Genomic DNA, 24,679 nt, shown 5'->3' with positions numbered 1-24,679 from the left:
AAAGAGCCCATACTCTCAAGAAAAATCTTGAGGAATCTTCTTTTTAACCAGATTTTAAAATATTTTATCTTGGTTTATGTCCGCAGTTGAGTAGTAGTACATGCCCCTTAATGTGTTCTCCTATGTCAAGGATGATGTTGTGACATTTCATTTGCCCCCACACACAGTAGGACCCTAACACACACACACACACACACACACACACACACACACACACACACACAGTAGGAACCTGAAAAATATTTGCTAAAAGGTCGCTTCAACAGGTCAGAGTGGCTCTCCACTAATCTGGCCCAGCTTTCCGGCCCAGCCTCATCACTGCCTACCATTCCCAGGCTTCATGAACCAGTTCAGAGTTCGTTCAAAGACCAGCAGAATCACCAATACCTGAGAAATTGTTCAGAGTGCAAACTCTGGAGATCCACCCAGGACCTGCTAAATTAGAATCTCTGGGGATGGGACCCTGCAATCTGTTTTGACAAGTCCTCCAGGAGATACAATGCAGCTGGACAACCACCGGCAAAGAGAATACATGAAGCTTCTTCCCACCTGGGGCCTTAATACAGCCCTTTCTTCTGATTGAACTGATGCCCTCCCCTCACTCTCAATAGGGCAGTTCCCAGTCGTGGTTTAACTCTTCCTTCTATTATCACCTCTGGTAGAACATAAGCTGACCACCCTGTCACCCAGGTTCTGAAAGGACATCTCGGTGTCCAAAAAACTGCGGCTACTGCTACCGACAACCTTAGCAAACATTCTGACCTACCTGCCTGCCACCCCACCACCCAAGATCTTGAAGTAGAAACTGGCAAGTGATCAGATCAGTCTTTGTTTGCCTAATTAGTTAGAATTAAAGAAACCACTGGCTCATTACCTGGAAATAGGATTCATTATTGCTTGGTAGACCGATGCTAAAATTTGAAATTTCATTTGTCCCTGGGGACAGGGACGATACTCCAAGCGCCAAATTCCGAGTTGTAATATTCACACGTGATGTGCTATTTAGGTCTATCTTGAAGGCCAATTCATCGATTGTTTTTAAAGCTCTAAGGAAATGACAACACCACTCTTAAGTAACATGTTTTACAAACTTGTACACATGTGACTTGTAGGACAAAATAGAAACTAAATAAAATTGTCTTTAAATTTTCTGATCCTAACATGAATACTGACATCCCAAATCATAATAACATCAGTTAAAACACAGAATCATAGTGATGAATGCATCCTCAGGAGAAATATTATGCTTTAAGAAATACCAACAATTAAATCATCCTAAAAAGATACTGTTTTTCGACTCTTAGGCTTTTTTTCTCGTATAAAAATATGTTTTCTACTTTATAACTGAGTGAGAATCAAAGAAAATAATGTGTGAAGGCATTTCTTAAACTCTAAGACACTATAAAAAAATGTTTGCTATCTTTACATAGATAAGGTAAGTTCGAAAGTACGTTGTAAAAACATAAAATTTTCATTGAAGAAATTTGTTTGAAAGGAAGGAAACAGAAGAAATATTAACACATTAAATGAAATAAATGGATGAAAACTAGTTGTGTAAAAACAGGTACAGATCACCCTGCCCTTGGCATTTTCATTCCCAAAGTACAACGATCACACAGCTACAGCATTTCTGTGTCACAATCTGTAGGACAGAACTGACAGTCACCAAGTTGTGCCAAATAGATGTGAGTGGACTGTTCACTAAGTGTCTCCTTTGCAAAGTGACATCAGCTAATATATATAATAGCTTATCTTGTGAATTAATTCCAGTAAACATTCTTTCAGATGAAAAATGAAATATTGATTATGTCTTCCTGTAGCTATTTATATATCTTGGCAGATGGACAATCCTAATCATTTTGTAGATTATATTTCTCAAAAAAGAAAATAGAGAACTTTGAAGTTCACTTTGTGAATTATCTTGAGAAATATAAATGGGTCTTATGGACATTTAAATTATGAAAGCTGAGGGGCATCTAGGTGGCTCAGTCAACTAAGCACCCAACTCTTGATTTCAGCTCAGGCTATGATCTCATGGGTCCGTGGGTTCGAGCCCCATGTTGGGCTCCATGCTATCAGCACAGAGCCTGCTTGGGATTCTCCCTCCCTCTCTCTCTGCCCCTCCGGCAACTCACGTGCACATGTGTTTTCTCTCTCAAAAGCAAATAAACTTAAAAAATAAATGAATTATGAAAGGTGGGTACCAAGCATTCAGATAAGTGAGAAATTATATAACATATATCCAATACATTTTACTCTCCAAAAGAATCAAAGAACACTTACTCAGAAGAAGACTCAAGCAAGTCACTGTCTGGACTGGTTAAGATATTAGAAAATATATTCATTAAAGTTGAACCAAGCATTATATCAATGTTTTCTTCTTTATTCACAATCCTTTTGACCTGCTCTACAATGCTGGTAATATTGGCTGAGCTTAGGGTCTGCCCATCACCAGTTAAATTTAAAATCTGGTTGGCTACTTCATTTGCTTCCCCTAAAAAAAGGCAGAAAAACAACACACAGAGTTTTGAATATTTCAGGAATCCAAAACCTATTATGATATTTCACTTCATAGTCTCAACTTTGGAGGAACCTATTTTCATATACAGTTCTAAGAGAAATGTCCCCAGAATCACAAAAAATAAGTATATACCTACTGTTTAAAAATAATACACAACTATAAGACACTGACACAAATATCAGTTTATATTTTATGTCTTCTCTAAAACTGTCTTATTATTTTCAATCTCTGATAGAATAAACAGAACAGAAAGTTAGAATCAGGAAAAAACAGAATTTTCTACCTTAAGTGAAACAATCATTTGCTTAGCTTTTAATCACAATGGCTATGACAAAGCAGAAAAATATGTCGGAAGAGGATAAAGAGGATGAAGTCATTTCATTTTGCCTTTAAGAACTGAAGAAAAATTGCTCACTTACTTGAACAATTAGAGATGTCAGGAGGCCCCCAGTAGGCTAAAGATGTGTTGGCAAGGTCACGGTAACTATGGAACAAAACAAGATCGTTCAACTATTTGGCATCAATGACATTATAACTGACAAAATTAGTTAATAATAAGTTTTTAAATCTGCCTTGATAGCTAGGTAAATTTCATTTGAAAATAAAACTGCAATATATTGAAATAAAAGTCCTACTAAGAATTCTTACTAGAAAAAAACCAGAAGCCATGCATCCTAGAAACAAAATCCTAGCAATAGCCGGCATCCTAAGCTAGAATATATCAGGTTACTGAGGTTAAAAGCATATTTGGTAACACAGGTCAGATACCTCTTTGAGAACTTTTCAGATAAAATCTGATTGATTACCCATAACTCTGTATAGCACATTATAATCCATACTTTATAGGTGAGGAAAAAGACTTAGAGAAACCAAAGAATATTCCAGTCTCACAGCCAAGAAGAGGTACAGCTTTGTTTCAAACTAGGGTCAGTGACTCTCTGAAGACCCTTCTTTCCTCCCTAGCATGTACCAAACACGACAGAAGGTGCAAGGTCTGGGCACTTTCCATTTCTGAACCCCTCCACCCCTGCGAGAAAATTCTTCGCTGGGGGGTGAGGTAGAGCATGAAGAACTGGGTCCAACTTGCTCTTCACTGAATCCCCTGCCATTGACCCGTCTCTGGGGTTTCTATTAAACACTTAGGGAAAATCTACACCCTGACAGTCTCCATTAGCAGCCTGCCCTCACCTGCATTCTGACTTTATTTCCCTCTTTTTCTGCCTCCTTCCCCCTCCAAATTGTTTAAAAGTCTTAGAATTTCAGTGGGTGGCGCAGTGGGTTAAGCGTCTGACTTTGGCTCAGGTCATGATCTCACAGTTCATGGGTTTAAGCCCTGCGTTGGGTTCTGTGCTAACAGTTCAGGGCCTGGAGCCTGCTTCAGAGTCTGTGTTTCCCTCTCTTTTTGCCCGTTCCCCCACTCGCACTCTGTCTCTCTCTCTCTCAAAAAAAAATACATACATACGTAAACATTAAAAAAAAAATTTTTTTTAAAGTCTTGGAATTTCAGCTACATGTTCCAAAGCTGTGAGCAGGCGCTTTATTCATCCCTATACAAGGTGCTTTGCTCTACAGACACACTCTGGTTTCCAGATCTCCCCATCTTTCTTTGGAAAAGCCTGAATCAGCCTGTTGCTTAGAGTAAAAAGCTTTTTTTGGTAATATCATCTTTGCCCTCCTTGAAGTGAATGATTTAGGTATTCACAGACTTTGCTGCCCTTTCCTATCAATATATGACACATGGGAACAACGGCACAGCACAAATGTGGAGGTGGATAATGTGGAGCTTTCCTGGCACGATTCAATAAAAGCATTACCATGTCCTTGAAGCATAAAAGCCTTGCTTCCCTGGACAAGGGAAGTTGTATACAGACGGTGGGATGAGTGGCCATTGATAGCCTTTGGGATCCTCATCGGCATAACATAAACCTATGTGAAAATAACAACCAACACAGAAAGGTTAATCTATTCTTTGAAGTTAGAGGTGCAAGATGAGAGCAAAACGACGACATTGGGAATTAGGTATTTGTTTCACATAATACTGAAATACTAGCTTTTATGTTCAGAATTTGCAAAAATTTAGAAATTAGGAAAAAGAAACACTTAGCACATTTCAGACACAAAAATTATCCAAATCAAAGTCACACCTGTATGGGAGTAGAATCATGAAACATACAGCATTATTCTAATGTAAATTATTAGCAGATAAAATTAGTAAAATAAAGGTTTATTCAAAAAATTAACACCAGGGGCGCCTGGGTGGCGCAGTCGGTTAAGCGTCCGACTTCAGCCAGGTCACGATCTCGCGGTCCGTGAGTTCGAGCCCCGCGTCAGGCTCTGGGCTGATGGCTCGGAGCCTGGAGCCTGTTTCCGATTCTGTGTCTCCCTCTCTCTCTGACCCTCCCCCGTTCATGCTCTGTCTCTCTCTGTCCCAAAAATAAATAAAAAACGTTGAAAAAAAAAAAAATTAACACCAGAAGGGCACCTGTGTGGCTCCATCAGTTGAGCGTCCAACTCTTGATTTTGACTCAGGTCATGATCTCATAGTCCCAGGATCGAGTCCCACATCGGGCTCTGTGCTGAGCAGGGAGTCTACCTGGGATTCTGTCTCTCTCTCCCTCTGCCCCTCTCCCCCACTTGCTCACTCGCACGCTCTCTCTCAAGTTAAAAAATAGGGGCGCCTGGGTGGCTCAGTCGGTTAAGCATCCGACTTTGGCTCAGGTTATGATCTCAGGGCTATGAGTATGAGCCCAGCGTCAGGCTCTGTGCTGACAGCTTAAGCCTGGAGCCTGCTTCAGATTCTGTGTCTCCTTCTCTCTCTGCCCCTTTCCCACTCATGCTCTGTCTCTCTCTCAAAAATAAATAAACATTATTTTTTTTTTAATAAATCAATAAACATTTAGGGGCACCTGGGTGGCTCAGTTGGTTGAGAGTCTGACTTCTGCTCAGATCATGATCTCACAGTTTGTGAGTTCGAGCCCCATGTCGGGCTCTATGCTGACAGCTCAGAGCCTGGAACCTGCTTTGGATTCTGTGTCTCCCTCTCTCTGCCCCTTCCCCACTCATGCTCTGTCTCTCAAAAATGAATCGATGGTAAAAAAAATAATAATAATAAAATAGTAAAAAAAAATAGTAAACCCTACATACAATGAAGATCCTGAAAAATTCAAAATGTAATATGATATTTTTCCAAAGGGAAAAGGCTATGAAATACTGTAGTCATTGAGTTGCTCGCATATTTTATGGAAAAATCTCCAGCTGTTCGGAAAGCATCTTCTGTCTGGAAGTTTGCTGAGAGGATAGTAAAAAGAGAGCTGTGAACCAGCACCACATGTCTCTCACACATGCCCTCACCCTCAAATCACCCCACCTGTTGTTTGAAAACTCTCTGGGCAAGTGTCATGACATAAATGATTCAGACTTTACCATTTTTAAAACACCAGAATAAGAGCAATAGATCAACAAAATCTTGTTATTTCAGAACTGAAAAACAGCAAGTTATACCAGACGGACTGTTGGGAACTGGTGTTACAGTCACCAACTGAACGTTCAAAGAACTCTCCCACCTACATTCTAAGGCTTCAAATTGCCAGGGTTTTGACCTTTATTTTTTTCAATTGGTACAAACTTTTCCTCATAGGCCCACTGGGCAGAAAAACAGTAAAGGGCAGAACTTAAAGTAAGCAGTAGAAATTACACATCTAGGGATGCGGACAGTTTTCCGGGTTTCCTCAGCTTTCTAGAACAAAGACGAGGCCAGCTGACACTCACACGGCTTCCTGGTCATATGGAAGCTACTATTCCTCACGTTCCTTCCTCGTGGAGACTCATGTGTGAAAGGGTGGCCCATCTGTGAACAAGCAAGCACTCTCCCACAGAGGCTCAGGAACTGTCCATGCTGCGGCGCCTGGTGGCTCAGTCTGGGTAAGCGTCTGACTCTCGGTTTTGGCTCACTCAGGTCATGGTCTCACGCGTCTGAACCTTGCATCAGGCTCCGTGCTGACAGTGCTTGGAATCCTCTCTCTCCCCGCGTCTTGCTGCCCCTCCCCACTTGTGTTCTCTCCCTCTCTCAGAATAAATAAACTTAAAAAGAAGAAGAAGAAGAAGGAGGAGGAGGAGGAGGAGGAGGAGGAGGAGGAGGAGGAGGAGGGGGAGGAGGAGGGGGAGAAGAAACTATTTGTGGTGACAACACGGACGGTTTGCATTCCGCCCTCTTTGAGTTCTCTGTAACTGTGTATGTTGACACATTACATATGGGTAGCTCCTCACAGAAACAGAGATTGTCTGCTTCTTTATCACCCCGGGATTGTGGCCTCAGTTACATCAGCTTCTTTGAGACTGAGGGCTGCCCACGGCCCTCGCTTCAGCCTCCTGCACGTGTCTAAGGAAAAGTGTCAAAGTTTCCTTTTCTCTCTATGAATACACTTAATCGTAATATAGTTATAATCACATAGCAACAGAGTAATAACTTTACTTTTCATTGTCCATATTTGTGATCACTGATTTTTCTAAAATAGTTCCATCAAAGTTCATTCATTTATTCATTCAAGTATTTAAGTGCTGGGAATGTGCTAGGTTCCAGGGGAGGTGGGGAGTGAGGGTGTGAAAAAAACTAACATGTGTGCTCAAGTGAGAAGAGATTCCTGTTTAAGGAAAGCATCCGTAAGAATGCCAGCAAGTCCAGTCAAACACTATGACCTTCTGATTTGTACAGTGCTCGAGGTATCTGGACAGCATGAAGTAGAGGCTCAAATGACCCCTATTTACACATGATGATGTCACAAAACACATCACAGAAAAGATGACTTTGGGTTGTCTTTAAAACAATGGTGTGAGAAGCAGGTGGGTGGTAGGAGCAGAGCAGAGCAGTGTGAGCCAGACCTAGAAAGGCATAAAAGGGCATGGCATGTCTGGGCAAGGGCAAGCGTTCCCACGTGTGTGGCTGGAGCTCAGGACGTGAATCGTGTCTAGGTGGGAACTCAATCTAAACCCTGGATGACTCCCAGATTTCTGGCCTATCCCTGTGGAGACAGTGATATCATTAACGAAGACAGAAAACATAAGGTGCTTTCTTACATGGAATTGCCTTCTCCAAGATTTACCTCATTAGATGTACATGTACACACTCTTTATTCCTGCTGCTGAAGCCAATTCTGGTCAAGGCTATCCTGGCACTTTGCTCATATTCTTAGCATTTCCAGAATATGTCCCCCACAAGAGTATAAACTCTCCTCTGCCCCTTTCATTCCCTTAGATTCATACTTGTTGAGTTGTTCTCTTTTACGTTAACCAGGTCACCCATTTGTTACAACGCCACCAATAGGATGAATTTCATCATCAGAAAAAATAGTTTTAAATAAGCAAACGATGCACAATGGAAGAATATTTCTGTGGCTGTTTCAGTTAAACCTGAATAGTTATATAGAATACTTATTAAAAAATTAAAGGAACTTACCCAGTTGTTTTACACTCACTGCATATAGCCTCAAGCCCTCATCCAAGGACTCATTATTTTTTAAGAGCTTCTGTTGAATGTCTTTTCCTTCTAAATTGGGATTGTTGGTAGCATTGTAAACTAGAAGGGCCCAAATCACCAACCTAGAAAAACATTTCAGATGTAATTGTTGGAATTGTTGGTTGATTTTTTTGGGGGGGCCGGGGGGTGGTGGAATTACAGTATATTTGAATATAGTAGTAAGAGGGATGACCATGGAGTGTGGAGACTCAACAGGCCACGACACTCAAAAACTCCTATTACTGGATAAATTAGAATGTTAAAAATATCTACATATGAATAGATTATATTGATTATTGCATGTATAATTCTATTATATCATATCATATAACCTCATTTCTTTTGAGAAATGTTTTAAGTAATATTTATAGTGTACATGCAAGAAAGGGCCACACTTATGACTAATTCTACATTGTTTCTTTATAGCCAATAATAAAGCTTTTTAGAAAAATTAAATTCCAACAAATATGACTAAAATGACCATTTGACTTTAAGATTATTAAGGGTATTACCATTTACAAATATGTTCCAATTTCTCCTGAACTGTAATAATGATTTTCCATCTTGATGAAGCATTTGCCAAGTATGTTATATGGTGAAAAGTTATAAAATAAATACTTAAAATATACATGATGATTGGCCAGCATCCTGCAGAAGTCTACAGACTGTCTGACCTTGAACATCTTTAAAAAGAAAATATTTCTAAGAGAAGCAGAGATGCATCCTAAAAGCCCCATAAAAACCTTTGGTTCTACATTTCAAAATAATGTAATTTTCTGTTCAACTGTAATCATAGCCATAGTCAATAGCAGAAATCAAAACATGCCGAAGTCAAGGTGGTAGCAATGCTTTTGAAATAAGTATTCCCAGGAGAGAGGCATGGTATATCTAAGTTATAAAATTACGTGGGTATCAATAAAAATGAAATAGAGTACTGATATATTTGTGGTGCTAAAAAAAGAAAGATTCCTTGAAATTATGCTATTCAAGCTCAGGTGAAATTAAAGAAGAGTTCTATTTTTTCCCCCTAAATATCTGCTCATCTCAAGGGCAAAGTGCTGAACTGTTCTCATAATTCAGTCTGAAAAGCTATTTATCTCTAAAATGATGTACTGCTTAGTGTTCATATATAAGTCATATTTCAGGATGAGCAAGACAAACAGATATAAATATAATGGTGAACTGTCATCACTTAATAATTTTTTAAATGGCCTATGAAAAAAGTATCTTATGATTAAATTATTGTTGGAAGATAAGCTTTGCCACTCTAGTTACTGACAGCTTAGAGTTGGGAACATGACCTTTTACTTCTGTTGAATATTGAGAACATAATGAACACAATGTATTGGGATGATACTGAATACCCAAATTCAGCAATTCAAGAATGACCATGCATTTTCACAGGCCTTATCTCTGTATTTTCCTCTCTCCTCCTGAAAACTGAAACTGTTTCATGGTTCCACAAAGTTCCATCAGTTGTTACCATCAATCACCCTTTATTTGAATAAACCAGTCTCTGCGGCTTTGGTTTCCTGTCTGGGCGATAGAGGATGATAGTATTATCTGAGGTTATGGTCTGTGTTAAGTGTTACAATCAAATTGAAAGGAAAACTTTGGGGAAAAAAAGTGTGTGTAAAACTAGTAGATTGTGGTTTTGAGAAAACACTATGAGAGACTAAAAATTTATCAATGAGCATAAGAGAAGTAGAGAGTAGGAAAAAAGAGGCGAGAATGTCTGTAAGAATACATTGTAAATAACTTTAAAATGATTAAAAATTTTTTCAAACAATAAGCTTTTAAACAGTTTCAAAAAATTGTGAAACAAAGATTCATACCAAATAAAAACTACACATGTGGACTTTCCCATATATACGGTCTTGGTTCCCTCTCCATATAATTTTCTGTGAAGCTACCCATTGGTTTGACAGACAACTGAAATTCCATGAATGTAAATGTCTTTCAAGCAAGAGTTTCCGAGGTACTGACGTATGCCAGTGATGGCAGACTTCAGTATCGCTGGGTAGTAGAAAAATCACAGAAGGTACACTAAAAAGGGCAATGCTGACTTCCTCCAGAGGATATACCATTGAGGACACCCGCAACTTTGGCTGCCCCGATTGTTAGACAAAGTGTCCAACAAAGGGATCCGTATCATGCATCCATTATTCCAAGCTCAATATGATCTAGCAGCACAGGTTGGAGAAAAAGTTATTTGGCCAAACAGAGAAGTCCAGCCACCATTCAAGAATATAGCATTAACATAATTTTTCTGTTCTTTAGATCATAAAGGAAAAGGAACTTTCTTTCCCTAATCGGATGTTTCAAGCCAATCTGTTGAAGATACACAGAAATGAAAAGTTTCAACTATAATTAAAAAAAACATTTGCTTTTTAAATATTAAACAGAAAACAAAAAAAAAGTAAGAAGAAATTCTCTGGTTAACTTTCATATGAAATTCTATTTTTGTCTTCTTCTAGTAAGAATACGTCACCTTAAAAGAAGTATATTCCATCATTACTGTTGTAAATCTATAAAATCAGTTCAGTCAATTGAAACTGAGTAAGAATTACATGAACTTTTCCTTTTCAACTACTTTTTTTTTTTCTTCTTTGGAGATGTAATAGACTACCTGACCACAACTAAATTTATTTCATTTAGGAGTTAAAGTTGTTTTTAATTATACCACCCTCTGAAGCTGGCCTGTGTATGCCAATGGATTCTGCAAGGTGGACAGATCTGTTAAATTACCTGCCTGCTGAAGTCATGGTCTTGATACGCATTTTAAAATGAAAACTTCTGAAAAGTAGCTATTACCCATATTATTAGATGCTACCATACATAAGCTTTAACTATCTTTTTTTCTTTGATGGTCTTTTTGAAATTTCAAATAAGATGTAATGGGTTATCATAAACTAGCTAGAAAAACTAAATATAAAAACTCAGACATTTTAAGTGTTCTACTTCTGAATTATTTTTTATCAGATGTACACTTCTATCCACTCTATTATTCGATGGTTTTGACTACAAGAAAAAAAAAAAAACAGTGTGTATTAGTGCTAAAGAAATAAAAGTGCTACTTGATTAAAATGTTTCTCTCCTATTTCATTATTCTCATTTCTCTACCAGACAGTCAAAACAGGTGAGAGTAAGGATGTTACACTTTCTGTTAAGAATTTGTCAGTGTTACCTTGGATCATTTCCAATGCTTCTCTTGACTTTAATCTTGTCCTCTCCAGTGCTCAGGTGAAAACTATAAATACAAATATGTACATTCATTATCAACCTCATCTGCCACATCATCAACAACAAAATTTGAGGAGGTGAAAGAAGCAAAATGAACATTCTAGGCCACTATTTCCAAATATGTGTCCTGAAAGTATAGTTCTTTCACATGTCTGAGAACAAATGGCTCCATGGTCAAGTAAGTTTGGCAGCCGTGTGCCAAGATTTTAAGATTCACAACACATGTTGGTATACTAAAGAATATGAGATGTTCAGATATCTAGAGATGCGCTCAGCTTAAGAATGTACTTCCGGGCTAATTCAACGTGATCCTTCTTCTGTGTTAACGACATTTGTCAGGTTCACAGAATACACATCTAGGTTTCATGAAACATACTTTTGAAAACTAAGAATAAAACTATGGAAACAAGGTGCAGAGGAGGATATGTGGATTATACTATTTCCTAGGTAAAGTATTTAAATATAATAGTAAAAGATATTTTTGAAAAGCTAGGTGCAGACTATAGATATCTCATCTAACAGAAAAACAGTCTCCAAATTGGGGTGCTACAGATGGTCCACTGGGGTGTGAGATGAAACTAACAGGACTTCTATGTATATGTGATTATCTTCTTTTAATTTATGGTATATTATAACATATACTGGCTAAGTAATGCACACACACAAATTTATTTGAAATCGCAAACATATTTTGGGAATACATACAAATTTTTTTTAAAGGTTGGGATCCATGATCAAAAAATTAAAACCAATTGCTACAGCCCTAAAGATTTTTGTGCACAGAAATCACAAAATATAGAGTTGTTTTAGAAAGATTATAAATATGGTGCATGTGTGTATGTGTGTACTTGTGCTGTGTATGTGGGGTATAACCAGAGAGAGAGAGCATAGCGTTAAATGAGACTTTTTATTCACTTAAATAAATAAGTAAATAAATTACTTTTTATTTCTTAAATAATTAATCCTGTCATTACCTGATATTGACCACATAAACAGTGTAGTTCCAATTTTGGAAGGTTAAATTGAGCTGAAAAATACAATGGGAAAGAGTGAGCTTTGATAATACTTTCTAAAAAAAAAAAAAAAAAAAATCTGAATCGAGTTTCTTCCCTCCCAAAAGATAAGCTGTTATTGGAATAAGGCCCTGGGAAAATCCCAGAGAGCCAGAGTGAAAGAAAGGTGAAGATAACAGTTACTGGATCATTATATGCCAAGAACTTTGCAAAGGTTATTTCTTCGATCTCACAACAACTAATGAGATAGGTATTATCTACTCCTTCACCCTTATTTATGAAGAAACTGAGCTTCATGGAGAGAAATAGCTTGCCCAATGTCCTCAACTAAGAGGTAGCAGATCCCAGACTGAAACCCAAGTCTGTCTGGAAACAGTATACTTTCCTCTCTAGCCTTTATTATAATGGGCTCCACTATAATGGTTCTTCAAATTAGCCCACAGACTGAACGCTACACAGTTGTAAGAGGGTACATAGGAGGATTAGCACAATAAACACCTTCGTATTCCTCATTCAACAAACACTGTAGCAATAACACATCTTTTTCTAGTAACTATCATCTCATAAGGATATTAGTAAGAATAATTACAAATTAACAATACAAACCTTTTAAAAAAACAAAATGAGTTCAATATTATTGGGAACTATGTTTATTATTGTGTGGCTATTTAACAGCCTCATGGGTCTGAGCATCGGACTTTTTAAAGAAGGAACAGATTCTTCTCAGTATAAGTAACAATTACATTGTCCAATACAATCACAAATGGGATTTCTTTACTGATATGAGATCTTCCTATTTGTGTATCACCTCCAGAGGGATTTTTAGGAAAGCCGCTCTCCATTTAGAAATGATACATATATCCTAGTGTTTGAATTCGTTACTGGCTTTAATATGCCAGTCCAAAAAGTCAACAGCAGCATTTGTCATTATTAGATAATTTCACTCCTCCCCTCAAGTTTGTAACAGAATTTTTAATTACATACTATTGTTTCCTGTGGTCAACTTGTTTTAAAGCATATTCAAAATAAGACTTTTCTTATGATGGACTCTTCAAAATAAGACCGTTTTGTCATATCAGTTATTCTTTAGATAGATAGACAGATGATAGATAGATGATAGATAGATGATTGACAGATAGACAGATAGATTAGACAGTCACCACTACCTCTCAACGTATTTAGCCTTGTTTTGCTACGAACAGCATATTTGCCAGGCTTCAGCATAAGAAAACCCATTTTTCTTCAAAATGTATACTCGAGTGACTTCAATCACAAAAACTGTGTGAACTGTAGTAGTGCTGTATATAAAAAGCAGTACAAAGTCCCACTGTATACTATAGATAGAAAATAAAATAGAAAAAATACAAGCCTATGGAAAACAAAATTTTTGTTTTGGAGATGAAAATTAAAAAACGATAGGTGGTATCTATAAGGAAAATGAAATAAAATGCTGATTTTTTAAATTGGAAATTACCAAAATTTTCATTAATAGAATACTGATTAAATAAATTAGCATAACCTAAATTTCCCTCAACAGAAGACTTAAGGGGTGCCTGGGTGGCTCAGTCGGTTGAGCCTCTGACTTCAGCTCAGGTCATGATCTCACGGTTTGTGAGTTCGCGCCCTGCATGGGGCTCTGTGCTGACAGCTCAGGGCCTGGAGCTTGCTTCGGATTTTGTGTCTCCCTCTCTCTCTGCTCCTCCCCTGCTCACACTCTGTCTCTCTCTCAAAAATAAAGATAGATTAAAAAAAAACAAAAACAAAACAAAAACAGAAGACTTAAATGACCAGACAGTCACATAATGGAATACTATGCACCTTTAAAAAAGAATAAAAAGAAAACTTAGATAAGGAAGGTCTCTGTGTACTTTGATGGAAACCTGGCAATTACAAAAATAAGTACAATGATATGTAAGATATGCTCTTAGTGAAAAACAGGAGGAAAAATACAAATCTATAGTCCTTTTAAAAAATGTTTATTTATTTTTAAGAAAGGGGGGGAGGGGCAGAGAGAGAGAGGGGAAACAGAGGATCCAAAGCAGGCTCTGCTGTGCTATCAGCACAGAGACTGATACAGGGCTCGAATTCATGAACTATGAGATCATGACCTGAGCCAAAGTCGGACACTTAACCAACTGAGCCACCCAGATACTCCAAGAATATATAGCCTTGTTTTCTTTTATATGCACAAAGAAATTCAGGGCGGGGGAACAAACAAGAAAAACTAACAATGACTTCTAAGCAGATGGGTTGGTCTCCAGGGAGATGAGCTACAAAGATGGTCAGAATACTTTCACGATATATTTTGTTATACTTTTTGGTTTATGAATCAAACATTCAAACAATTAAATAAAAAATACAGAATCTACTTTTTACAGCTATGCTGAAAATGTAGGGATATAATAGTAAATAAAGATAACTATCAAAATATATTTCTATTTGTGTGGTACTTTCCTTATTTAGACATTAATCATCTATGAGGCTTGTCCTTGATTCAAATGTCACTCCCTCACTATGCATGAGCATACACCTTACTTCTATGTCTATTCATAGTAAGTATAAGGAAGAGTGTCTGCGTTTCAGTATGATCTATGGACTCAATAACCCAGACAGTAGATTCCTTTGCAGGTTTCCAGAGGTTAAAGGTTTCAAATCACAAAAGAAATTATATAAGTTCACTTACCCATTCTGCCACCTTGTTCTGTACTTTAACCTCAGGGTGATGAAGGATGTTTTGAATCACTATGGAAATTCTAAAGATAATTCCATCTGTCCATTGGAAATAGGATTTAGCCGTTAATTACCTTTTATAGTCCTACAATTATCAATTTAAATATACAATCACACAATTTCACACAATGTAAAAGAAATGACTTCTGTTGGAGAAACAGGCTTCTAGTTACGGAATAAGTCACAGTAATAAAAGGTACAGTATAGAAAATACCATCAATAGTATTGTAATAGTGTTGTGTGTTGATAGATGGTAGCTACACTTTCAGTGAGCACAGCATCACACACAGACTTGTGGAATACCTGAAACTAACTAACATTGTGTGTCAACTACACTTCGATTAAGAAAAAACTAAAAAATAAAAAAAAAAAACACTTTCTACACAGGTACAGAAAATTGAGATATTTTGACTTAATGCTCATTGACCTTTGCAACTGCTTAGCAAGAGTTACCAATTAGTTTATTCTGAGAAATAACCCATTTCTCCTACATTATCACCTATATATGTTTCTTTAATTCTATAGATTTTGGATATTTACTCTAATTTTTTCATGACTTTCTCATGTACAATTTGATCTCATGTAATAAGAAATTATCATTTTTTTTGGTACCTTATAAAGAATGACAGGGTTTGGGGGGTGAAAACTTAAGTGGGATGATGGGCAGAAGTTAGCTTGAAAAAGAACAGATACACACATATTTGTTGCCCTCTGCTCCTTATTCTCCACCCCCCCCACAGCATTTACTTCTAAGTCATTCACCAGATTTTTCATCAAAATTCCATAAATATAGTCGCTTGTATCAAAATAAAGGGGGGAGGGAAGAAAGAATATTTGCAGATAGAATTTTAACTGGACTAAGTTGCTTTAAAAAGAAAACTTTATGTGAGAAGAAGGTTCTGCTTTTTTCTTTTGGGGATCTTTAAAGTAGTCTGATGTATTTTTTTTTGTAAATGCAAATCAAAGTCACCACCCAAGGTTTGCTGAATCTCTCTAGATGTGTGTTATAGGATACCTTACTATAAATAGCTAATGAGAAAAATATCATTTTAAAATATGTTAGGTTATATATAGAAACAAATTGATTCTCCATTACTTTGTCAATCATCTTTCTTCATGCTTATATTTTGGTAAGTCTTCAGCAAAGTATGCATAGAAAATGTAGAAAGTATATAATTTAAATACTGTTGGGGAATAGATTTAATGAAAAATTTGGAAAGTCAGTAGAAAATACATAAAACTCTGCCTCTGGAAATCCCCATATCTACCAAAATGCAAATTCCAGTCCCACTACCAAAGGAATGTTTTTCCAGTATGGGGTCAGAATCTCATACTAAAACTTTTACCGCTCCCAGAGGTAATAGTCTAAATACATGAAATTGGTACAAGTCCAAGGACAAGTGGGTTTAACTTATGCAGACTAGGTTATTTCAGCTTCTAAAACTCTTCAGGTATTTTAATGAAGTTGATTTTATGTTCCTCTAAAAATATTCTGAATTTAAAATAGAGGAATATATTCAAAACAATGATAATAATTCAGATTAACAAAGCCCATTCAGACTGTATATCTCATCATATAAAATTATGGATATTCTGAAAGAAGAAATTCAAATTGCAGAGGTCCCAGAGTTATTCCAGGATCCTAAGGACAATTCTGGGAATGTTCACTTGTGCCAGCAGAGTAGCTGAAAAGCCACCACTAGATGGAGACGTAAAGCATGTGTTTAAGACCAGTTATTCTTTCCCTCTCAGGAAAATATTGCAAAATACTAAAAATCATTATTTTTAATCACTGAGATTTCTGAAATGTTTTGGAAACATTTAGGATGTTTTTATTTAAATTTTAGATATCTGCTGCCTCATTTTTCAATTTGCTGTTATTTATAAAGGAGAAAGACCTCCAATATCAGAGATAATCTAAATGAATTTATAAATATAGTACTTTCCCTAGAGTTATATTGTTTACAGCAAATAAAATATGTGAACACAGAAAACAACCTAAAATCTTGTGTTACAGATTCTCCTGTGTTATAGATCACTTTCAAAGTCATTTCTTTTCAGAAGCCTTGGAATGAAGTATCCATATACTCAAGGGAGTCTACTTGTTAAACTTACTTAAAATTTCTGAATAACACAGTCAACAACTAAACATGAGAAATGTCCAGGAGTGGACTGTCAACACTAGATAAAATGTCCACCAAAGAACTGGTAAGAAGAGTTTTGGTTTGCAGCAAAATAATTGGCTTCAGCATTGCCATTGCAGAAAATACACAATTAAGACACACTAAGGCAGGCTTTCCCATGTCATTCTAGAGGTCAAGTGGTCCTCTATAGATGTAACAACTCTCACAGTATCTCATTAGAAAAGCTTATTACAAATTTTCATATATTCCAGAGACTTCAAAAGCTGTATGTATTATCCTACTAATGACATCCAAGCCAGAAGAATTCATGATAGACATTTCTTGGGGGGAAAAAAAAGTATTTAAGAGTATATCCATTTTCCAATTAGATAACTCTTTCATCCATGCAGGACTTCAAAGCAGAAATCATTGCTTATCATTACAGGCATGGCATCAAAATGGTATTGCTGTCTATAGGTCTTTCTCCAATTAATCATTTTTTTGGTCCTTAACACTCTTTTCGGAGTTTCTTAAAAGATATAGAAACGAGACTACTTTATTCTATATTGAAGGGTGTGAAGTATAGGTTTGAAAGGCAGATTTTAAAATATTTATTTGAAAAGACAGATGTTAAAATATAAACCAAATGTTATTTTAGAGTCAAAATGACGTCTTTGGACCAGTGATGAAGCAATTATAACACATAAGTAGCATTTATAAGAAGACTGGAGTCCTGCTCATCCTATACATACGATTTCTTTAGATAACAAGAATGTAAAGCTAGAATGATTGTCTGGTCCATACATACACCCAGAGAGTAAATTTATGTTAAGAAACTAGGAGCAGTGGTACAATGAATACTTGTAAGCTAGGTTTTTTTGAACAATAATAAGGACTAACAGAGTTAGTTCCTTGCTTGGGTTACTCGTGTTGACCCCACAAAATTTAATATCCAGGGGCACTGGAGTGATGCTTCAAGCACAGAAAATAAGATTTGGTATGCAAATAATAACTGACTCAAGAGCTTTCCTTAAGAATGTAATGTAAAAGGCACAAAAAAATTATTTGTGGGAATACCTCGGTTATCCGTTACAGACTGAAATATCTGTTTATGAAAAGTAACTTAAAGATTTTCCTAGTATACAATCTGAGGTATCAGATAAAAGTCCTTTTGAAAATAACAAAAGGAACTTTACATAGGAACATTTCACAAAGTCTAGGAAAACGCATTTCATCGATACACCGAAGAAGTCTGTCTGTCAAACAATCTCGATCCCTGCCCACCCCCTACACCAGCATATCATCATTGGTAGGCTCAGCAAAACTCTTCGACAGTCTGGAGTTTAAAGGATTGGGTACGATAGATAGATGACAAATTTGATAGCTGTACCTATCTTTCTTACAGTCAACAAAATAGGATTCTCTAATATATCAGATCATGATAAGCCTGAGAATGTTTACTGTATCCATTTCCCGAGGAATAAGAGAAGTGTATCTGGAGTTGCTGACAGTATGTGAATGATTTAGACATGACCTTAAGTTCCATTTATTCACAAGGTGAACAAGTAATTCTCTTTCCAATTATTTCCAACTTGACTACATCAAAGAAAAAATATTAATTAGATTACAGTCTGCCTCTAACACTTTGTTACTCTCCCTTTTTAAAAAGATAGTGAAGGCGCAGTGAAGGTGTAGAGATACAAGAAAACAATAGGAGATGGAGAGAATTTAATAATATTTTCATTATATTCATTTTCATTTTTCATTTCTATTTTACAACAGTTTTACAACAGCAATATCAATCTTCCCAAATAAACACAAATGCTTAAGTAAAAATGTGAGTCGATTTAGGAACAAAACCTATTAAATCAATAGTATAGGTGGCTAAATATATGGTAAAAATTGTTCAGATGGTACACAGATTGGAGGACGTGATTTTGAGAATACTTCTACCACATGATGACTTTTGAATATTTTTAAATGCTAGGACTGCATTTTTTATCAAGAATCATCTAAATTAGGTTTTTCCCTCTAATGTAGTCAAGTCAAACCATTTTAACTGATTCTAACATTTGCTTGCTTTGTTGAAACCCCATTGAAGGTTATGACGCAGAGAGAGACGGCTGAACAAGGCTCTCTTCAAGAATGTCAGAAATGACATGACTGAGTGAATACAGCTCCACTCTACCAAGTCAAGGACTCTGAAGCATCATATAAACGTTCTTGGGCAGTAGAGGACGTGCCAGTCCTGGAGGGAGAATGCCACAGAGGCTCTTTGTATGTTCGTACAAAGAGCGAAATACTTAGTTAGAATTATAATATTCCCATCTACTGGCTGGAGTCCATGTGAAATATGCACTGGAAACTTCAGCTGTTGCTGCTTTTTCCTGGGGGTTGCTGGAATGTCTGCCCCATCATAAATCTCCTTGGTGTAACTACCAGAATAACCATAAACACTTCCCTGAATCGATGTCTTTATAACTGTAGTGAAATTTAGATCTATGTTTCATGTAAAATATTCCATACTTCCAATTTAAATGTCCTTACAGAGGAAGTTGGTATAACCCCCGAAGCCAAAGAAAAAATGAACTATGTGGTTTCTTTTCTCTGGGTTTTTGTCCTTGGTGATATACTGCAGATGTTTTGGCCTCACAAGTGAAATGGTTGGGGTTGAGAAAATTCCTTTGTTTCTAATAGCTCATATTTGAGAATATTACTGTATTCAAGGCAATGCTGTGGTCACCTGATTGGAATTTCTCTTTTCTAGAAGAAACTTAAATCATTTACTCCGAATTACCAAAAGGCTATGTGGTCCATATAGGTAGCAGACTAAATAATAATTCAAGTTACCTGGCATTTTCCCTGCTCGTATCTTATATCCTATTAACTGCCATATTTGCAAATTACAAATAATATATATAGTGAAGTATATATGGAAAAAAAGTCAAGAAGTATTGGCACTTAACTGAAATTTTGTCAGCCAAAAATGGACTTAGTTGATACGCAATCACATTCTAACCATTATTCTTCAACAAATAAAAACAGACAGCAACGTATTACCATATAAATTGATCTAAATGTCACCAATGCTTAAACATAAAAGTTGATTTCAGTGAGAAATTACATCACCAGCATTAGTTTTTTTGAAATTATAAAGTTCCTTAAAACACTGGTTTCGTGAATAGTCTGACAAAATACCATGAATATTTTTTCAGATATTTCATATAAAGCAAATTAATTCCTTTTAATTAAGTGCCTTTCTCTTAGAGCTTCCTTTGAAAGCAATGTTAGCGAAAAGTGCATGAGAGTAGTACTGGAAATGTGGTCATTCCACTGGTCATTAGAAAAAGGAACTCCAGGGATTCAAGGGACATCGATTTATTTTACTAACCTTACAAACGTACAAATGTTCCCAATTATTCCACAAGCAGAAATTTTGTTTGACTCTTAGGTATCCCCACTCTTAGAATACAATTTGTTATCGCATCAGACATACTACAAATATAAAAGGTAATGATTTCTTACCATTCCTTTGTTTATCGATTCTATTAGTAACAGGCATGTTAGTGGTGACAGTGGGTGGTGTAGTACTAGGAGAGTCTACAGTAGCTGGTAATAAAGATGAGAGAGATGTAATTTTGCAAGGAGCAATGACAGTTAATATGGATGAGCAATCTATAATTAATGCTTGAAAATATATAGAGGAGGAATAGGAACCATTTCTTGCTACTAACTACAACAGACTCTAGGGTTATAATGCGTAAAATGAAGCAATGCTTCCTATGGCACATTAAGAATCACTTCATATGGCCTTTGGTATTAGAATGCACAGGAGTCTGGAGTTGGCACAAAGGAACAGGAGAAAGAACGTCGAGGTTCTAGACCCAGGTCTGCCATTAACAGGTTAATGACCACGTAGTGGTTTACTAATTCAGTCTTTCTAGAACTCGATTTCCTAAGTTTGTATTAAAAAAAAAACAAAGAGGGGCGCCTGGGTGGCGCAGTCGGTTAAGCGTCCGACTTCAGCCAGGTCATGATCTCGCGGTCCGTGAGTTCGAGCCCCGCGTCAGGCTCTGGGCTGATGGCTTGGAGCCTGGAGCCTGTTTCCGATTCTGTGTCTCCCTCTCTCTCTGCCCCTCCCCCGTTCATGCTCTGTCTCTCTCTGTCCCAAAAATAAATAAAAAACGTTGAAAAAAAAATTAAAAAAAAAACAAACAAAAAAAACAAAGAAAAAAAGGTTGCAGAAGGCAGTCTGCACCTCACCTGTCAGCTTTCTAAACTAAGTTAGTCTTCCTGATATGCTGAGGCTAGAGAACTAAAGTCTCAGAAGAAAATATATATCTCCTTGAGAAAATAAATGTAAACAAAACAAAGAGAATGAAATGTATAGACTATATGGAATATAAATGTATAGAATCAACTATTTACGGATCTCAGTAACTCTACTAAACATTGACAGATAAAATGAATTTCATAAGGACAAGCCTTACAGGGAGGCCATTTTCAAGGAATTATGTCATAGCTATGCTTTTTATACTATTAAAACTTCCAAGATTAAACCTTTATGTAGTGCTTTAATAGCTTTCTAAGAGACTCAAAGAGTTATATATGTAGTAAAATAATATCAGTTTATCTTAGAAGTATGCTTGTATTAGATGTACATTTGTATGTACAATGGCCATTTCTTATATATCTCAATTTACAGTTACCTAAATTTAAAAACGTTTAAGTGATTATGACTACCTTCTGAAAGCTAAATTCTTTGACTCAAAATATACATCCTTAACTAAAATGATTTTCCATTTCAAAATAATAAATAATGCTTAAGAATTTATTTTTTAAAATAATGGACAATCAACTATATTTATCGTAGTGCAAAATACATCAATGAACATGAAAATGCTTTTTGGTCACTCAGGACACGAGGGGGAAAATGCTGGGCTTTCCTGCCCAGCATCAGAGACTCAGGAATCAGTTCGATAGACGTCTCAGATTAAAAGAAAAAAATTTTAAACCCTTCAGATCTTGAACTAAGCACAATTAATGTTTCTTTCTATTTTATATAACTATTTTAAAACTATGCCGATTGTGGACACCGCATAATGACTTTATTTTTATAGGTCGTTCAAATGACTTTATTTTTCTAGGTTATTCATCAGTAATGATATCAAGAAATAATGTATCAGAAAAGAAGCAAAGATAATGCTGAATTACATCTACCCCTACACTAGAACCACAGAAGAGAGCTGAGGTTTTGATCCACTTCGAAGCCCTTCTATAACCCCTTCTATAATCGGAGAATCATTCTCTGATTCTCTTAATAAGAGATCCAGCTTTTTCAAAGGCACTGTCATGATTCTTAATGTGGTACATAGAACATGCTACGTCATAAAGAAATATTTAATAGAACAAATGGATGAAATGGGTCATGAGTAATTAGGAGGAGCAATGATAAAATTAAAGCAAAATATTTATATTATTATCTCAAAACTTACATGACTTTAATTATATATTATTAGCATGCAACTATCTAATAATAATATATAATTGGAATACTGGCCATAATATAGTCAATGTGCATTATAATAATACAATTACATTAATATTAGTTTAATATAAGTATTTTCATCTTAATATTTAAGTTATATTATACACCATAAATTGCCTTATAATCTTGTCATAAGCTTAACTGAATATTTAACTTAATTATCCCCTTCTTTGTTGCACATGAATACTTTTTTCAAAATAGTGCGTGACTATATTTATACTGGACCTTTGCAATAATCTTGAAAATAAAAAGAGAAAAAAATTAAATAAATCCCTGTTTAATAGCATATAATCATTCACATTTAAAAAACCTCATGCTTTATGGAAATACGGTCATCTAGTGTGTGAATGCATTCTTTCTCCACAGTGTATGTACTGTGCACCCACACAACTAAGACACAGCCAGAAATTCTTCTGTTTTGCTGGGCTTTGGCTTCTCAAGTGAAAATTAAGATAATAATCAAAATAACTTCAAACACATTACCCAAAATAGCAAGTAGGACACAGAGTCCAGAGGACAACGCTGGCTCCCTACCTTGGCAGAGGGTCCCCAGATCTGCACAGTTGGCTAGTTCTGTGGCCGGGAGTGGGATCAGGTAGGAACCTTGATCAATACAAAAGGATGACACAAGTTACCTAAATTTCAGCTTTAATGGCATTATCCAAGAAAAAAAAAAAATCCATGAATCTTCCGGTTGGCATAATAGGAGCAGACCTAGAAGTGTCCAGCAGTAACACTCCAACATCAAGAAAGTCTCTCAATCTGCGGGTCTTCATTTCCACAAATGTAAAATCAAGTTACCAACATTTCCCTCAAAATCTGTAACTCCATTTATTGACACTTCACAGATGAAAGGAAGACAAGTGCTCCTGCCCATCAGAGTTTGTGTAAAAAGTCCAGGGCCTTTTCATAGAATAGATTTAGAAATTCATGTAAATAAAGTAATATAAACATCAAAGGTAAGTTTCAAAAGTGAATTTGGATATTATTAATATTCATAAAATGCATATTTCTGGTTCACAGGCACCAGCGTATGCTATTTGCAATCCCAGAAATACGCTTCTGTGACTTCAAATTGGTCTCTGTGTCTTTTCATTTCAAACTTTTTTTTACTGACACATCCTCAGCAAGAAAGAAGTTGAGAGTTGATTTTCTAGTAAAAGTTCTGGGAACCTGGGTGACATGGCATTACTGGAGTAGAGTAGGAATGATCAGATATATAGGTAACAGATACTTGTGGAGGGCCTTATAGAATGCTGGCCCCATGAACGGTGGGGCTCTGTCTTCCCTTGGGGAATCCCACACACCTAGTAGATGGGTACTCAAGCTTTACTGAACAAATTTCTAGATGCATCATCAACGGTTGATAACATTTTGAATTCTTTCTTAAAGGAAACTATGAAAAGAAACTAAGTAAGAAAATTAGATTTTAAATTTGAAACCGCCTTTGAGTCTCCATGGACAGGTAAAAGAGAAGATACAATAATAATAAATACTATTAATAATTCAGACTTGAGTACAGTGAGGATGGCAAGAAAGTGATGGATACAAGACATCTGAAGATAGAATGTACAACATTTGGTAACTAATTGGAGGAGAAGGCTAGGGGATAGACTAGGGGATATTTTTCTGGTTTCCAGCTTGAGAAATTGGTACATAATCTCATAAAAGGAAAGAGGAAATACTAAAAGAAAACTTAGGTGAGGTGGAATGAACGGTAAGTCCAGTAATGAGAAATGAGGTGCCTGTGTGACATCTGAAAACACGGGCAGGTGTACACATTTTTGTTGAGAGGTCTAGCCAAGAAACTATGCCACAGAATCTACAGACGTGTCTGGGATGACTCAAGCTAGAGTGTAGATTTGATGGAATCATAGACATTCCTATATTTAAGTATCATACTATTTAAAAAGTAAAAGAGCTCTTGGGGCGCCTGGGTGGCTCGGTGGGTTAAGCGTCCGACTTCGGCTCAGGACATGATCTCGCGGT

At 36.4% G+C, this 24,679-nt stretch overlaps 1 protein-coding gene across 4 annotated transcripts in view; it reads right to left on the bottom strand.

Moving 5' to 3' along the window:
• Positions 1–24,679, bottom strand: part of ADGRG6 (adhesion G protein-coupled receptor G6) — a 141,364-nt gene that overhangs the window by 38,677 nt on the left and 78,008 nt on the right. For 3 of the 4 annotated variants that reach the window (XM_042939966.1, XM_042939969.1, XM_042939967.1), the window contains exons 5-14: positions 23,225–23,293; positions 20,668–20,751; positions 14,973–15,058; positions 12,251–12,303; positions 11,221–11,283; positions 7,974–8,116; positions 4,336–4,447; positions 2,941–3,005; positions 2,284–2,494; positions 875–1,046 (exon numbers count right to left, since the gene is read on the bottom strand). In XM_042939966.1, the coding sequence (XP_042795900.1) occupies positions 875–1,046; positions 2,284–2,494; positions 2,941–3,005; positions 4,336–4,447; positions 7,974–8,116; positions 11,221–11,283; positions 12,251–12,303; positions 14,973–15,058; positions 20,668–20,751; positions 23,225–23,293 (1,058 nt within the window). The remainder of the gene's footprint in view (positions 1–874; positions 1,047–2,283; positions 2,495–2,940; positions 3,006–4,335; positions 4,448–7,973; positions 8,117–11,220; positions 11,284–12,250; positions 12,304–14,972; positions 15,059–20,667; positions 20,752–23,224; positions 23,294–24,679) is intronic. The other variant, XM_042939968.1, reaches the window with a different exon arrangement.

This window comes from Panthera leo, chromosome B2 (assembly GCF_018350215.1).
Source record: "Panthera leo isolate Ple1 chromosome B2, P.leo_Ple1_pat1.1, whole genome shotgun sequence".
In the NCBI taxonomy this organism is placed as follows: Eukaryota; Metazoa; Chordata; class Mammalia; order Carnivora; family Felidae; genus Panthera; species Panthera leo.
This window is presented reverse-complemented; position numbering and strand designations above follow the sequence as displayed.